General features: G+C 38.1%; 1 protein-coding gene across 3 annotated transcripts in view; it reads right to left on the bottom strand.

Annotated features, from left to right (window-relative positions):
- PIK3C3 (phosphatidylinositol 3-kinase catalytic subunit type 3) overlaps positions 1–16,251 on the bottom strand; it is a 142,943-nt gene extending 126,692 nt beyond the window's left edge. For 2 of the 3 annotated variants that reach the window (XR_009222447.1, XM_058557028.1), the window contains exons 1-4: positions 16,116–16,251; positions 12,134–12,322; positions 9,086–9,229; positions 796–925 (exon numbers count right to left, since the gene is read on the bottom strand). Coding sequence is in view for 2 of the 3 variants with exons in the window: in XM_058557028.1 (XP_058413011.1) it covers positions 796–925; positions 9,086–9,229; positions 12,134–12,322; positions 16,116–16,183 (531 nt within the window). In the remaining variant the exon portion in view is untranslated. Of the gene's footprint in view, positions 1–795; positions 926–9,085; positions 9,230–9,650; positions 9,671–12,133; positions 12,323–16,115 lie in introns of those variants that run through there. The other variant, XM_058557029.1, reaches the window with a different exon arrangement.
- Positions 16,252–17,883: the final 1,632 nt, after the last annotated feature.

The raw sequence follows: 17,883 nt of genomic DNA, 5'->3' as shown, positions 1-17,883 counted from the left end.
AAAAAGGAGGGGGCGGGACGGTGAAGCGAGGGCAAGTTAGACTACCTAATAGTATAAAGAATTTTCACTTCCAAACAACCTAAGAATCTCTAGCATGTAACTCTTGCATCTATGTCAATAAAATAGGTAGGGTGGTCATCTTGAAAATATCACCAAAATATCCACAATGTCAAATCTTACAGAATTCCAGTCACAAAAGGCTACATATTGTATGATTCCCTTTTATATGAAATGTCCAGAATAGGCAAATTCACAGAGAAAGTAGATTAGTAGTTGCCAGGGGCTGGAGGGAAGAGAGAATGGGGAGTGACTACTAATGGGTATATGGTTACACTTGGTATGAAAATATTCTAAAATTAAATAGTGGTGATGACTGCATAACTCTGTGAATTTACTAAAACCTATTGATCTGTATGCTTTCCAAGGGTGAATTTTATGGCATAGGCAAATGTTGCTTAACGAAGGGGATATGTTCTGAGAAATGCATCATTAGGCGATTTTGTCTTTCTGCGAACATCATAGCATGTACTTACACAAACCTAGATGGTGTAGCCTACTACACACCTTGACTATACGGTACTAATCTTCTGGGACCACCATCGTATATGCAGTCCATTGTTGATCAAAACATTGTTATGCAGCGCATGACTGTATATGAATTATATTTCAATAAAACTATTATTAAAAAATTAAATTTAAATTAAAAAAATAATCTGACAGAATTCATAATGTCATTCTATACTACAATAGACATCATTCAGAGCTTTCCGTCTGTTCCAATAGTTTCTTTTTTACCTTGGCAAGGCGGCTCATCTGATCTTCTGAGAGAGTACTGCTTGTTCTGCCAGGAGTTTTTGTAGGTTCTGATCCATCTGCTTCTACATTAGGCCAGACTTTTAAGTCATGCATCCCTTGCCGAAACATGCTAGGCAAAAAGAGAATATTCAGGGTACAAGTAAATTAATGCAGTTCATTATAGGAAATTTTAAGATTCCTACACAAAAAGACTTCTACACAAGTAAATGCAAGTCTCCCTTGCCAAGCTTTAAGCCCCCAGTAGGTTGTAAAGCAATTAACTAAGCAACTGAAATCCATATCACATTGTTTTTCACATGCCATTCTTTTCTCCTCCAAGCAGTTAGAACTATTACAGATTCCAAAGGTAGAGTGGAAGGAAAGAAGGATCAGTAACAGACCACACATGCTTCATCACTTCCGTGGAGATCTTAATAATGGAGACCAAATTCCTACCCAATGGAAAAATGCCACATTTACAATGACTGAAACCAAAATTTAAATAATTACATAAGTGTCTTCTTTAACTGACAATTCAGCATAGTAGACTGTAGAGTCAAACTGCCAGGGTTTCAATCTTAGCCGTGCCATCTATGACCTACGTGACCTAGGGTAAGTTATTTAACTTCTCTGCGCCTCAGTTTCCTAGTCCATGAAATGAGATTATAAAGAGTATCTGTACCTCACAGGATTGTCGGAAAAACTAAGTAAATTAGTACAAGCAAAAAGTAGTTAGAACAGTGCCTGCCACATAAGTATTCAATAAATGTTATGTATATTATCCTTTTCACTAGGTACAGGTTGATTTGTCTCCTGTCTTCTTTTCCATAAGAAAGATGTCTAAAATAGAATAGAACAGTGGGTTCATATAAAAAAAGTTTCCCATGTCTACAAATCAGAAATTTAACACATAGTCAGAATTCAGTCTAAGCTTGATGATCCTGCTTTAAAGTGAAAGACTATATGACCTTTAGTGTCATGTTTCCTTCAAAAAGCTACCAAGATGATCTACAGTAAATGCCAAACAAATTCATAAAGGAGCTTTAGACAACTATGCTTTTTAAATACGCTACTCTCCAGTTTCTGAGTTTGTTTTCCTTATGAGGGGTTAGGGATGTTCTTCTGTTAGTGTGTTCTCTTTTTTTAAGTGTTTTTTAACAAAGCCTTTCAAACAATGTAAAGTCTACTCAACAGCATCCTCCCAAAGCTGAAAGAGCAAACTGTCAATATCAATAGAAAGAGTAAGATTGGAAGTGTGTGTGATACGGGCTCAAGACAAGGTTGACATAAGGGAAGCCATATTGTAGAAAAGAAAAACCCTTTGTAATGACCTCTGACAAACTAACCCAGCTGAATATGCACCCTCCAGGAGATCTAACTGCTCTGTAGATTTTATGACCCCTGTTTGTGCATGTACCTCCCAACTGTGATAAGATGGTAACTTTGTTCTTTTGAGTTCCTTAGGAATAGGATGACCCCCCAACAGAGAGTCTATGCTGATAGCCATCATCAATGAAAACTGAAAGATCTGGTGTGGCTCTCCCAGTCTGTAACACCAGAAGGTCAACATTCCTAACCACCTCCCCTGTAACCCACCAGCCTATGTAACCACTATAAAATTTTGTGCCCCCTTAAGATAGTTCTTTCAGACATTAGTCTGCTGTCTTCCCCCTTGCTAGCAAGCTGTAATAAACTGCCCTTTCTTTTCCACCATCTTGCCTCTTGACGATTGGCTTTTGTCTTGCGGCGAGCAGATCGTGCCCTTAGTGCGGTAATGTACAGGGGTGGAGGCAAGTCCAAAGCATTTTGCACACTCTCACATTTAATAATATTTTTAAAACTAAGGTATACGTTGGATATTTTGATATATTTTTTCCATCTTTAAAAACATTGTCTACTTAACTGTAAAAAGGTTTACATAAATTTTCTTAAACCATTATCATGTTCTGACTAACGGAAAATTTCTACACAGATCTTTCTGAGGTAATAGGGGATTTTCACTAAACGTTATGTAACGTATATAAGTAATTATGCCATAAACATTTAGATTGGGAACTATAAAGGAGAGCTACAAGCTCATGAGCACAATAAGATTAAGGGCCATATCTGTTATAAGGTCTCTAAGGTTGGCAATAAAACAGGTAATATCCAGCAACCATCTCTGCAAAAGCTTCCTTTAGAGGCCAGTACAAAATGCACAGACCAGGTGTGAAGAATCAAAATTCTCAATATTTATTTATCACGTTCAAGATAAAAAAAAAGTAATGTTACAAAAAAAGCACATATACAAGCTTTTTATAAAGTTCATTTTCTTTCCCTTTCAAGTGAGATATAGATTCACCATCAAGCTGACCTGCTTAGTCTCTAAGAAACTGGGTACAGTGAGGTAATGGTACCACTTTAAAGGAATATCCTTAAGTGTACCTTCAGAAATAGCAGAAGGTTTCCCTTCCTTCTCTCCACCTCCCCACCCCCCAGTGAATACTCTGGCTGAACTTAACTAAATCAAAAATAAGTACATTTGGCAGGAAGTCAGTTACTAAATGATTTAGGTGCCTTGGGATGGATCTGAAGAGGAGATTTAAAGACAGGGGATATGGAGGGTAGGAGTGATGCCAAGTGACTCAAATGATCAAGTGAACATATTACTTTCTTTTGACACTAATGGAAGCTTTGCAGAGAGTTACACAGCCTCCAGGTGGCAAGCCAGAAGATGCTCAGAGCCTCATGTCCACTTGGGAAATTAAGCCAAACAGGCAAGACAGAAGAAACAGCACAGCAGGATCTCCTTCAGACTCCAGCAGAGGCCCCAGAAACAGCTGCTGTTGATGCTCCAGCTCCCAGTGCCAAGCCACTACAGCAGCAACCGCCCGGACTTCAGAATTCACATTTGGAAAAAACATCTGCAAGAGAAATCTGCAGCTTGCCTATGGTTCTTTGCCAATTCAACCTAATGATCAATCCATCCTTCAGCTACTTAGAAATCTCACAAGCTAGACTTTCAAAATGAGGACAATTAGTTACTCTAGTCATATCCTAACAAATCAGTCTTTCAATTATTAATTATACTATTACACAAGAAGCGCTGCTTCACAGTGACTCAAATATACAAAACAGATATTAGCACTTAGCAAGAGTTGGTAGTCACAAGATTCCCAATACTATAATACAACTATCAGATGCTTGAAGGACCACATTTAAATAGCTGCTAGGTCCATACCAGGACTATTTAGAGAACAAGGTGGGGAGCAACAGGTGTTATTTCATTGCTTAAGACACATTTCGGGAACCGCGGTCTAAAGCACCATTTCCCTAAGTCACAAGAACTATAGTGGCACATGACATGATTTTTCACAGCAAGTGGAAGAAAACTTCACAGGCTTCCTGCTAAGGCCACCCAGAAGACTCATGCTGCTGTCTCTCCCTGGATGTCAGCAGCAGCATGCAGAGAAGCAGCTGTGACCCAGCAGTCACAGTGGATGTTTGCACTCTGCTATAGCACCTAGAACATCCTGAATGTCATATTCTTCCATGATCCAAAGCTGCACAGGAAGTCCAGTATCATGCTAGGGAATGCCTAGCCTTGTCTCCACTGCAACCCAATTTGCCCTCAAGGAAAGGCCTCAGGACACAGAGAGAAAAAGAAGTTATTTTAATTTCATGGGGTTTCTTAGAATTCCTTTTTCTGAGGTGAAGATCAGCATAAGTGTCAGCTTATAGGGATAGGAGTAGGTAATCTAGCTTTTTTGTATTCCCTCCCCACTGTTCAAAGTACACAGATCTCTATTAAAATCTAATGTTATCAACTGGCTAACTGCCCTAAAACCATATAGCAGTTGGACTGGTTAAGAAAGAAAATGTTGATGTAAAACTTTACCTTAAATTAAGTGACAGTGAGCTGAATATCCCCTTATAGCTGACTAGGCACAAACAGAACCATTCTAATTCAAGGAGTTTTTTTTGCAGATATTGTATGTATATTTTGCAAATCAAATAGATTTAGTATTATTTGTATTTCATTAGGGTTTTTTTGCTTCAATTTCCAAAATTTAATAACATAGTTATTTTCACTGTATTTATTTTTATCATTACCCACCAATGTTAAATAATACTAGTTTTCCATGTACAGAAGAGATATTAAGTTTTTGTTGTAAACTAACTGGAAGTAAAAATAGTGAGCTGGTTTAAATAAAAATATCAAGTAAATAAGAATATACTTAGTGCAGACATATAGCAGGAATTCTGAAAGTGGTAAGTCAATGACTCATATTTGAGAAAGCCTGCTTTAAGAGAAGTAATTTCACAGAATCAGTGCAGCTCTCCAACATATTTCACTTGTACCTGACGTGATGTGTTCAGAACACAGAGGAATGGCATGAACTATCTTCCAGTTAAGAGAAAACAGATAACACTCCAAGATTCGAAGCCTTAATCTACTTAATACCAGAAAAACTAATTGAAGTTCAACTTCCACTTTATTGCTACTACTACCTTTATGGAAATCTTTGGAATTTAATTACTTCTTTTTTTTTTAATTTATTTTTTTGTGAGGAAGATCAGCCCTGAGCTAACATCCATGCTAATCCTCCTCTTTTTGCTGAGGAAGACCGGCTCTGAGCTAACATCTATTGCCAATCCTCCTCCTTTTTTTTTCCCCCAAAGCCCCAGTAGATAGCTGTATGTGATAGTTGCACATCCTTCTAGTTGCTGTATGTGGGACGTGGCCTCAGCATGGCCGGAGAAGCGATGCGACGGTGCGCGCCCGGGATCCGAACCCGGGCCGCCAGTAGCGGAGCGTGCGCACTTAACCGCTAAGCCACGGGGCTGGCCCCTAATTACTTCTTAAAGTAGAACAAATACTACTGATTTATCTTTCAGGCATGTTTCCAGGGGCTTTGGATGAGAGGTAAAGGAATTTTTCTTTTACTGGGATATACACAAAATTACAAATAAAGTGGCCACCAGGGGAAGGAGTAAAGGAAGTAATCTTGAAAAGAAATGCATGCATAAGTCACATAAATAGACGACTATGAAAAGTTAATGCAGTGTTTCTTAAGATGTGGTCCGTTTCACAGGATCACTCAGGATGTTTATTAAAAATGCAGATTGTTGGGCCCCACCACAGACTTACTGATTAATGAGAACACAGGAAGGTGCTTTTCTAGAGAGCTTGCCAGATAATCCTCATACATAGATTGATTACTACTGATTTCATGTACTTTTTTAAAAGCGCCAAAAGCCAAGAAAACGAGTGTCACAAATGTCAATCTGAGAAAGAGTTTATTTGGCTTTAGGCAGGTCATTTCACCGCACTTCTGTGGAAATTTCCATTCTCTCACACCTATAGTCTCATCAGAGTGTCTCCTGAAACTATATCCTAAGGTCATCTAAAATGCACATGCATACTAAAAGAGGTGTTTTTATAATGAAACCTCCAACTGATTTTCCAGAAGGTAAATCACTTATGAAAACGCTGGGAGGAAAAACCAAGAGGTCTATTTGGCTGTTTCTCAAGAACATTTAACCACTAAGAGCCAAGTTAAGAGTAATGATTGGGGGCCGACCCAGTGGCGCAAGCAGTTAAGTGGGCATGCTCCCCTGCAGTGGCCCAGGGTTTGCCAGTTCGGATCCCGGGCGCGCACCAATGCGCTGCTTGGCAGGCCATGCTGTGGCGGTGTCCCACATAAAGTGGAGGAAGATGGGCACGGATGTTAGCCCAGGGCCAGTCTTCCTTAGCAAAAAAAGAGGAGGATTGGCAGATGTTAGCACAGGGCTGATCTTCCTCAAAAAAAAAAAGAGTAATGACTGTTGTGCATTTTTCTCTGTATAGCAAGCAAACCCCACTCTAGTAGAGAAAAGTAAAAAGGAACAAATGATCTGGAGGAGAAACAATACTGATTTAGTAATATGTCCATTCTACTGTAACATGCTGTTTTATCAAAAATCATATTTAAAAACTAGAGGCCACAATGTCTCAGACTATGTCTAAATTATTGTTCCTGCATGGATTTCAATAAGAAACATCTCTTTAATAGCTACATTAAACTAAAATACTGACACATTACTAAGCAATCAAGCTATTCCAAATGGGATTACATCTAGATTTTATTTACGAGTTGAAGCCTTTCTGACACACTCTATTCCTGGATAGAAAAATTCAATATTATAAAGGTGTCAATTCTCTCCTTAATTAGAATACATAATTCAATATGATTTCCCAACAAAATAACAATGAGCTTTTTTTTTTTCTCTAAATAGGAAGAAAGGAATGGAGGCAAGGAGGGAAGGAGAAGGGAAGGGAAGGATATGAGGGAAGGGAAAAAGAGTTCTTTCTTTCTTTATTTATTTTTATTTTTTTTGCTGAGGAAGATTCGCCCTGAGCTAACATCTGTGCTAATCTTCCTCCACTTTACATGTGGGTCGCTACCATAGCATGGCTGACAAGTGGTCCTTGCCTGGGATCTGAACCTGCAAACCCTGGGCAGCCAAAGCAGAGCATGCCGAACTTTAACTACTACGCCATGTGTGGTTAAACTTAAAACCGTAACAGAAGAAAACCCTTTTTAAAAATGGGAAAGGACTTTCTAAAACATTAAATTCACAGGTCATAAAAATAAAAACTGATAAATTCAACATAATAATTTAAGAGTCATGAATTGCAAGCAAACGTGCAAATAAACATACTCTAATTCAAAAGGAAATGTCAAACAGGAAAAACAATATTTGTAACATATAACACACAAAGGGCTAATTTCATTAATCTACAAAGACTCCTTATATATAAGAAAAAGGACAACTCAAAAAAAAGATAAAGAATGTTATGGTATGTGAATTTATTTCAATAAAACTAATTGGGGAAATGACATCAAAAAGCAATTCACAGAAAGATAAACACAAAGAGTAAATGAACATATCAAAATGTGATCATCCACATTCATATTTAATGATGTGGAAATTAATTCAGGAGATGACATTTTTCAACTTTAAAATGGGCAAAAATTTAGAAGTTTGAGAATACCTAGATGAAGGTGCCTACCATTTCACAGTGAAAGGAACTAGAACTTCTTTCCAAGATGCCAGGTCTGGGGTGGAAAACTGCCCAATGAGCCTGGAACAGCTTGTCTATCAGAAAGCAAAGAAGCTACCAATGACTATGGGAGTACTGTCAAGGACATGGGATGAACTTGAAGGGCTCCTAGTGACCAAAAATGAGAGTTTTTGAGCACTATAAAGAATAAAGACAGCAATGGAGTGAAACATTTCAAAAATGTTTAAGACTAAAAGTTCATGACAAAACTTAAAAACAAAAAAACATCAATTGTCACCTTCGCAATTACCAGGGCACCAACTCGTTCTTAAAACTGGCCAAGGGGAAAAAAATAAAACATCCACCCGCCTTTCCTCTATGAGCTGTATGAATATATATATACACTAAGGTAACTCGACACTCGATGAAAGACCAAGTTCTTTAGAGGAAAATTCCAATTAATAAACACAGAAAGAATAGAATATCACCAATTCTCCAAAGATAAAGAGCAATCCCTCTGTTACAGGAGAAAAGGGATAAAGAAAAAATACCCTTCAGGACTATGGGTTTTGTTTTTTTTACAAAAACTTCTATTATCTGTAAATGTTAAAAACTAAATTAACAACTTTTCTATTCTAATCATGACCATTATTAGCAAATTAGTGCTTTTTAACCCTGCTTATTGTCCTTTCTGTCACTATTATGACAAAGCAAAAAAACCCTATAACAAAGCAGTTATAGTATAAGCCAAATAACCTTTTTTTCCTAAAAGCAAGATTCTAGTTTCCAATGACTAGTTTCTAATAGAAATCATTTTACCCATTACTAACAGTAGAGTAATATAAATTGTGTTTCTTAATTAATCTATCTGTATATCCCATAGGAAATATGTGTCGAATTCAGTCTCAAGAATGACGGAATCTTGTGTACCAAACAGGTTTTTCACTTCCTCACACAGAGACCCTGATTAGGCAGAAACTATTAAAGCCCTCCCAAAAAAGAAAAGGGCCAGGGTGGCCTGGTGGCATAGTTGTTAAGTTCAGCGCACTCCACTTCAGCAGCCCGGGTTCATGGGTTCAGATTCCGGGCACAGACCTGTATCACTCATCAAGCCACGCTATGGCAGCGCCCCACATACAAAATAGAGGAAGACTGGCAACAGACATTAGCTCAGGGCCAATCTTCCTCACCAAAAAAAAAGAAAAGAAAAGAAAAGAAAAGGACCTGTGATATTCCTAAAGATGAGGAGAAGAGAACGCTTACCCGTATTTTCCAAAGAGTGAAACGGTTGTTCCTCCCACAGGCACTGCCTTTCCTGGTCCGTACACATCCCATATGGTCAGGGCCACTTGAGCATTCCTGGGCAGGTCAGGGTATTTTACAGGCAGTTTTAGCCATTCATTCCAGCTATGGAAATAAAGTCAACATAAACATATATATAAAACTGTCTTTCAAATTAACAAACCATATGAGAAGGATTCCAAGAGAAAAAGTCCCAAAAGATTAAATGAGGGCTGGCCCGGTGGCACAAGCGGTTAAAAGCATGCACTCCGCTGCAGTGGCCTGGGGTCCGCAGGTTCGGATCCCGGGCACGCACTGATGCACCACTCATCAAGCCATGCTGTGGTGGTGTCCCATATAAAGCAGAGGAAGATGGTCACGGATGTTAGCCCAGGGCCAATCTTCCTCAGCAAAAAAAAAAAAAAAAAAGAGGAGGATTGGCATTGGATGCTAGCTCAGGGCTGATCTTCCTCAAAAAACAATACAAAAAACAAAAAGAAAACCCAAAAGATTAAATGCGTACTATAAAAAATAATGTGGCAGTTACCTTAGTTTTGCTCCAGGCAACTTCAGTTTTCAATACAGAACACATGAAACAAAATTTTTGAAAAACAAAGCTCATGAGAAATAACACCGGTAAATCCTTTAATCAAGAAACTCAGAGAACATCACTAAAACAAAGGAATAGGATAATGGCCAATACAAAGCTGGGAAAACACTTAACCCTGTTAGAACCAAACCCGTTTTGAACCAAACTGTGATTTTCTATAAGCATTCTCTGGAAGACAGTTTTATATTACGAAGAGAAAAAAATCAGAATTACTCATATTACCCTCAAAACACTGCTGAGGATAATATGCTCCTAAGAGCCTTAATAAAGCAGGAAAAAACAACCAAACCTTAAAAAGGTTGAAGTAGACTATCTACTACCTTCATAACATGAAGAAGTTACCAGACTGCTCTAGACAGACATGGGACAATATTTTTATGAGAGATTTTTCTGTTCCTCAAGTTATTTCATTAATACTGATAATGCTTAGCTATTAGTTTTTCATGCTTTCAAAGCATGTCTGTATATACGATTTCACTAAGGAATATTCTTAATCATATAGTAACGACACCACAGCTCTTTATTTTTTACTCTCTATTCATCTCTCCAAATTTTCTTTGGCATCCAAATTGCACACTGAATTTATTTGATAATTTCAACTCCCTTAAACAACAGATGGCTTCTAAAATCCCAAAAGAAAACTATGCAAACAATACACAAAGTAATATCCAGCAGACAGAGAGAACTGTTTCTCTGTTTACTCAAAATTATTCTCAATGGGACATATCCCAGTCTAGGTCAAATATATCTGCATCTGTAAGAAATTGAACAGAATTCTCAAAAATTTAAAGGACAAATCATTTATATCCACCATATAAATTCAAGGAACTACAGGAAAATTAGAGATGGCTATGAATTTAAAGGAGAATGAGAAAGTCATTAAATCCTTTTCTTGCATGAAGTTCTTAAAAAAATAAATTATATGCTTTAAAAAGCCATTCTCCACTACAGATAAGCTTAAGGAACTAAATAAATTTATTTAATTACTATCTACATGGTGGGTCAGGCTGAAAAGGTAAATACTAGGCAGTGCCATCCTGTGCTAATGAACAAACCATCCTAAATTTGTGGTTCTAAGAATTTTGAGGGGTCACAAGCCACCTCAAAAAAATCTAATAAAAGCTTTGAGCTCTGTCCGTGTGAAAATGAACAACACACACAAAATTCTGCATATAATTTCAGGGTTTTGTAGACTTCCTGATTCCAGCTTACGAAGCTCTGATACAATTAAGGAATTTTGGTCCATTGTTTCAGGTGTAATATGGTACTGTAGTTATGTTTAAAAAAGAGATATACAGAAATATTTACAGTTAAGATGATATAATATTTGGAATTTGCTTCGAAATAATGGTGAGTATAGATGAAACAAGATTAGCTTCAAGTTAATAATTATCAGAGCTAGGTGATGGGGCCTTGGAAGTTCATTATATTATTCTCTTTACTTTTATAAGTTTGAAATTTGCCAGAATAACAAGTATCTATACATATATATACGTGTGTTTGTGTATATCTATCTACAAAATGACTACTAAAGAAATTATACCATTAAAATAGCAGGTTTCGGTGTAGCCAGATCACCAGAGCTCAGGCTTCTGCTGTCTCTGAAAAACCATTTCTGGCCTGCTGGGCCACACTAGGTAAATACAGGGCAGTACCCTCAACAGCATAGCGTGGCAGTCCATGTGGCCACACTTGTCTTCCATGAAGACTGGGCCTAAGCTCCTACCTTGAGAGGCACACAACCTGCATATCCTGCAGCGACCCTACCAGGGTGCTTAATAAAACTCATGGATCCATCATTAAAACTGCATCATACAATCTATCAAATAAGAAGTGTCAAGAAGTTAAATTAAGGAACCACAACACTGTTCTGGAAAAATAGGAACTTCATGTTCATTATATTTTCCTTGTATCCCGACAATGGTTTGCTAATGTACCATGCTCCATAAACCATGAACTTAAAAAAAAAAGTTAGTTTCATATTTAAAATAATAAAAATATGATCCAAACAGATGACAATAGATATCTCTAAAGATCTAAGTTCCAAACATCAAGTTGGACAACATTTCAGACCACTCAGAAGTGTTTATGTGTTCAAGGGCACAGAATGGTAGAGAATTTAAAGATGCTATACGTGTGTTTTTGGTTTAGGTCATTTTGTGAATCTGTCAAGTTCTTATAAAAATATGTCAACATACTGAATACAAACATAAATTCACTTCCACCTCAATTGCAGTTATAATACTGCTATGTATCACTGCTTTAAACTATTCGATCAACACTTATAGGTATTAAATAAAGAAATTCAAAAAAACAAAAATTCTTCTGTAATCCCTACCAAACCACACTTCATACTTGCAACATCTATGAAGAAATGGGAGAATACTCTGGAACCCACCATATGCAAGAAAACAACTTACTTCCATCTTGTACTAAATGCCTTGTAGGATGTTCTCACCGGCAAGGCCAGAGGCTTCCCTTCTGCAAAAACTTGACAAGTAACATAAAGGTCAGAGCACGTCTCTTGGTACAGTCCTGAAAACTTCAACATTGGGTCTTCTAGAACAGCTTTGTAACTCTTTTGTTCTCTCTTCCCCTCCAAACTTCCTCTGGAAGCATAAGAACAGTAATGTTTAGACATACATTTTTTAAGCATATACACAACAAACACTAAGAAGAGTTTATGGTTGTGTCACAGTAACCTGCTGCTACCTAAACATTTTCCTGTACATGAAATTAAAGTTACTTTTATATCTAATAAAGGTCTCTTAAAATCCTAACACACCTAAGATCATTCCTTTCTTCATCAATATATTTCTCTATTTTGGTCTTCTTAACTTTAAACCCTGTCATCAACTCTTGGTCTACCATCTAGATGTCACCAGCCTTCCAGGACTTAAATTCATTTTAATAATTTCAAGCTTACCACTTATTCATCTATTCCTCCAACAAACATTTACTATACTAGGCATAGAGGTCTCGAAATAAAAGACAAGACAATGTTACAAGAAAATGTTAAGTCCTTGCTTCTGGGGAGGAAACTTACTTTTTAACTGCCTATTCTTTTTGTACTCTCTCAATTTTTTTTTTTTTACTATGTAGATGTATTATCTGATCATTTCTTTAAATTAAAAAATACAAGGTTATAAGTCATAAAAAATATGTACAAGATACTATAAAACAGGAAAGCACACTGCTTGGACATCAAGATTACATCAGATATTGTGCCAAGTATTTTATACACTCTTTCTTTCTTACTTTTCACCATACTCTCATTTTATAAATGATGAAGCAGAAACTCAGAGATCAAGCTCATTATCCAGGATCACAGAGTAAATAACAGAGCTGAGACTAAAAACCAGGGCAGAGGAAGCTAAAGCCAATGTCCTTCCCACTACAGAAAGATACATCAAAAAGTCCCAATCAGAATCCCAATGACATTCTTCATGGAAATAGAACAAAGAATCCTAAGATTCCTATGGGGCAACAAAAGACCCCAAACAGCTAAAGCAATCCTGAGAAAAAAGAACAAAGCTGGAGACATCGCAATCCCTGACTTCAAAACATACTACAAAGCGATAGTAATCAAACAGCATGGTACTGGTACAAAAACAGACACACAGATCAATGGAACAGAATTGAAACCCCAAAAATAAAACTTCACACCTATGGGCAGCTAATCTTCGACAAAAGAGCAAAGAACATACAATGGAGAAAGGCAAGTCTCTTCAATGAATGGTGCTGGGAAAACTGGACAGCCACTTGCAAAAGAATGAAAGTAGACTACATGCTTTCGCCATACACAAAAATTAACTCAAAATGGATCAAAAACCTGAAGGTGAGACCTGAAACTATAAAACTCTTGGAAGAAAATGTAGGCAGTACACTATTCATCATTGGTCATAAGGGGATCTTCTCGAATTCCAGGATTCCATGTCTACTCAGACAAGGGAAAAAAAAGAAAAGATAAACAAGTGGGACTTAATCAGATTAAAGAGTTTCTGCAAGGCAAACGAAACCAGGATCAAAAAGAAAAGACAACCCACCAGGTGGGAGAAAATATTTGCAAACCATATATCTGACAAGGGGTTAATCTCCATAACATATAAAGAACTCACACATCTGAACAACATAAAAACAAATAACCTGCTCAAAAAATGGGCAGAGGATATTAACAGACATTTTTCCAAGGAAGATATACAGATGGCCAATAGGCATATGAAAAGATGTTCAACATACTAATCATCAGGGAAATGCAAATCAAAACTACACAAGATATCACCTTACACCCGTGAGAATGGCTATAATTACCAAGATAAAAAATAACAAATGTTGGAAAGGGTGTGGAGAAAAGGGAACCCTCATTCACTGCTGGCAGGAATGCAAACTGGTGCAGCCTCTATGGAAAACAGTGTGGAGATTCCTCAAAAAGTTAAAAATAGAAATACCTTATGATCCAGCTATCCCACTACTGGATATGTATCCAAAGAACTTGAAATCAACAATCCAAAGAGGCTTATGCACCCCTATGTTCATTGCAGCATTATTCGCTATAGCCAAGATGTGGAAGCAACGCAAGTGTCCCTCAACAGATGACTGGATAAAGAAGATGTGGTACATATATACAATGAAACACTACTCAGCCATAAAAAAAGACAAAATCATCCCATTTGCAACAACATCGATGGACTCGGAGGGTATTATGTGAAGTGAAATGAGCCAGACAGAGCAAGACAAACACTGTATGACCTCTCTCATATGTGGAATATAAACTAACACAGAGAGAACAGTGTGGTGGTTACCAGGGGGAAGGGGGTTGGGGGGTGGGCACAAGGGGTGAAGGGGCACATTTATATGGTGATTGACAAATAATAATGTAGAACTGGAATCTCACAACGTTATAAACTATTATGACATCAATACAAAATAAATAAAAAGTCTCAGGAGCATCTGACCTGGCTTGGGGCAGGCACTTAGTATCCCAGATACAGGCCTGAAATCATCCTGAACAATATATGGGAGATGGGAGCCAAAGAGGTAGGAAGTCATCCCAGAAGAGAAGAACAGCAGATACAAAGGCAAAGAGGCAAGATGGTGTGTCTGGCGAACTGCAAGCTGTTTGGTAGTATAGTTACAGCATAAAGCTCGTGTGAGGAAGAAGCTAGGGATAAGAATGCAAATTAAGGGGACAATGAAATTTCAGTACAGTGCCTGACACAAAGTGAACATTCAAAAATCTGGTAACTGAATTATCTGAAGTGAGAGTAATATAATCAGACCTGTATTTATGGGACTTTTGGCAGGAGTATAAGAACATAATGGAGAGGTGGGATTTAAAGCAAAGAGATCAGTTAAAAGAACTTTAGACAAAATTAGAAAGGAAAAAGGTAGACTAAGGCTAAGGGCGGTGGGGTAGAAAAGGGAGTGTGGACCAAAGATATTTAGCAGGTAGATTCAAGACAACCTGTGAATGACCGGAGACGGTAAGAGATGGGTGTCTGCATGACTCGAAGTTTTCTGTATTAACCAACTCGATGAATCATATTAGAAATCACCTGCAGGTATGCTGCCCTTTGCCTGAGGCACATTTGTTGAATATTGACTAAACATATTATTAGTGATGTTGTGATTCATAATGTGATAGTTTCACCTATGAAAATACTTTTATAAGACCGCCTTAAAATGGACAGAATTTCCAACTTGGTCCTAGCTGTCCCCCATTTCAGTTCCATTATTCTCACCTCAAGATGTCATGCTTTTTAGTTCAACCATGATGCCCCAAGATTCTCCTGGAAGGCTCCTTTCTCATATCTCTGGTCCCTTCGCAACTAGCACCCTCATCTTCCAGTCACAACCTCTCTGGCTAAACAATCCAGACTATCCAAAGATTCGACCCAAGCCTCGATCACCTCCCGTGCTTCTAAAACTACACTCATGTGCTCATCTTATTCTCAGCCACCACATCCGCCTGTGTCTACCTCTCCGTAATTCCTGCAGTCTCTATTCCACCTTCCAGCCCCGTTCTAAAGTAAAGATCTTCCAATTATTAACTGCGGGACGATGACTTTACCGAGACTTGATTTCTTCATCCGTAAAATGGGACAGTAAGAATCCCTAAAAAGGTTGCTGTGAACAGCAAAATGCTTTGAAGAAAAGTACAACACCGTGGGACTTAGGGCCTATTCCCACCGCTGGCCTTCTGACAGAGACCACGTCCTTAAGGCTTCTCCACACAGGCCCTCTCCACGCTCCCGTTCTCCCCGCTTCCCCGGCCACAGCCCTCCCGGCCGCCCCCAGGCCGGCCTTCAGGCTCGTAACCACCTTCTCTCCCCAACCCACAGGCACCTGCCACCCGATCCCTAAGCTCCAAGAATCGCAGTCCCCGTCCCCAGATTCTCTTACATCTTAAGCTGCACGTTGATGTCCAGGTCACAACTGTAGATGTAGTGAAACTTCTCCGCTTCCCCCATGGTACCCCCTACAAAAGCAGCGCCTACGGTTGGAAGCAAGGTACTGGCAACACGGCGGGACTGAACTGGTTGAGCCCCACAACACAGGCACTTCCGGTTTCGCCTCTCAGCCCGGAGGCAGCCAATCCCTGCCCCGAGCGCGACCGGATGCGGCGGAACCGCCCTCCCAAGCTTCCATTCTGCGCATGTGCAGAAGGCGCCCACCATCTTGCTTAAGGGCAGATAGGATTTCGGAAACTTAGCCCAGCTGGTTACGTTCCCGGCTTCCTGTGTTCGTCTTGTCTTAACGGGACTTTTTTTTTTTTTTTTTTTTAAAGAAAATAGGAAGCTGTCATTTGGGCTTGAGCTATATCTCAAGTCAATCCAAAAAGAAATTCGATTCGAAAAGAATTGTAACAACTTTCACTGGCTGAAGGGTTAATAGGGGCTTAACAGGGAACAATCACAGGAATTAGAATTTTGCCAAGTTTAGATTCCAGTGGCCTTTCGAAAAATTATGGATTTAATCACCAATTTGCTATCTCAAGCAAAGATTTCCTTTCTGCTTTAGAGAGTCGAGAAAGGGCTAAACAAAAAACAAAGAAACCTGGGTTCCAGTTTTGGCGCTACTTTTGACAAACTAGGTAGGGGCTTGTTTACACTGGGTATATTCAGACCCAATCCTAGGCTAACTAGGGTTTCAAGACCTAACCCTAGCTAGAGCCTAAAAACATCCAATAACAACTCTAGAACTCAGAATTCTGAACCCTCTGAACTCCTACAATGCTTATTTTCATAATATTTAATATTATTTAAAATTGTAATTTTCATTTCCAACTAGATTCAGAACTCTCAAGGCAAGAATAGTGTGCCATTTACTTCTGTATCTGTCCCCCTTAGTGCCTAATACACTAATACGTTGCTGAGTTTAATAATTCCTATTTACTATTGAAGATATTGAATAAAAATCTCTATTTTCTATGTGTTTATTTTTAGGTGCCACATTGTAAGAGGGACATCTGCTAGAGTATGTGTAAATTACAAAATTAAGGAAAAAATATCTTTCAAGGAAGAAGTTGAAAGGACTGTAGCTGTTTAACCTGGAAAGGTGAAAAATGGCTAATGCACAATGCTTTTCCCAAAGTAAGTTCTCAAAAATATTTGTGGAAGCAAGACTAAGGAAAAACAGGATAGTTATCCTCCTATAACTTAAAGTTCCAACAAAAAAGAGAGCTGATTTGATTTGTTCCTAAGTATAACTACCACCAAGGGTTGGAACTTACAGGAAATGTAGTTTCAGCAAACAATAAAAATTGAACTTGTTAATAATCAGAGCTGTCCAACAGTAAAACAAATAGTTACAGCTGCTGTCTAAAGGATAATTCCAGCAATGGGTGTGAGGTTTGATGTGAAACAGGTTTCTCAAACTTGAATAAAATATTGACAATTTGTAAAGGGCTAAATTCTCTGATCCCAGTGCTGACTTAAATTACTTTTATTATAATATTACTTAATGTATAATCCTAAGTAAAACTCTCTATATATATACATATATATTTCCTATAAATTGGTAAAAAAAAAAAAGAACAAATTTACAAATTAAATGTAAAAACTTTAAATTAACAGTCTTAATATAATACACAGTCTTTTTGCTGAAACTCTATTGCCTACAACATGAATATGGATTGACTACTCTTACAGGACTGGTTCTTTGAAATGCA

Source organism: Diceros bicornis, chromosome 16 (genome assembly GCF_020826845.1).
Source record: "Diceros bicornis minor isolate mBicDic1 chromosome 16, mDicBic1.mat.cur, whole genome shotgun sequence".
In the NCBI taxonomy this organism is placed as follows: Eukaryota; Metazoa; Chordata; class Mammalia; order Perissodactyla; family Rhinocerotidae; genus Diceros; species Diceros bicornis.
This window is presented reverse-complemented; position numbering and strand designations above follow the sequence as displayed.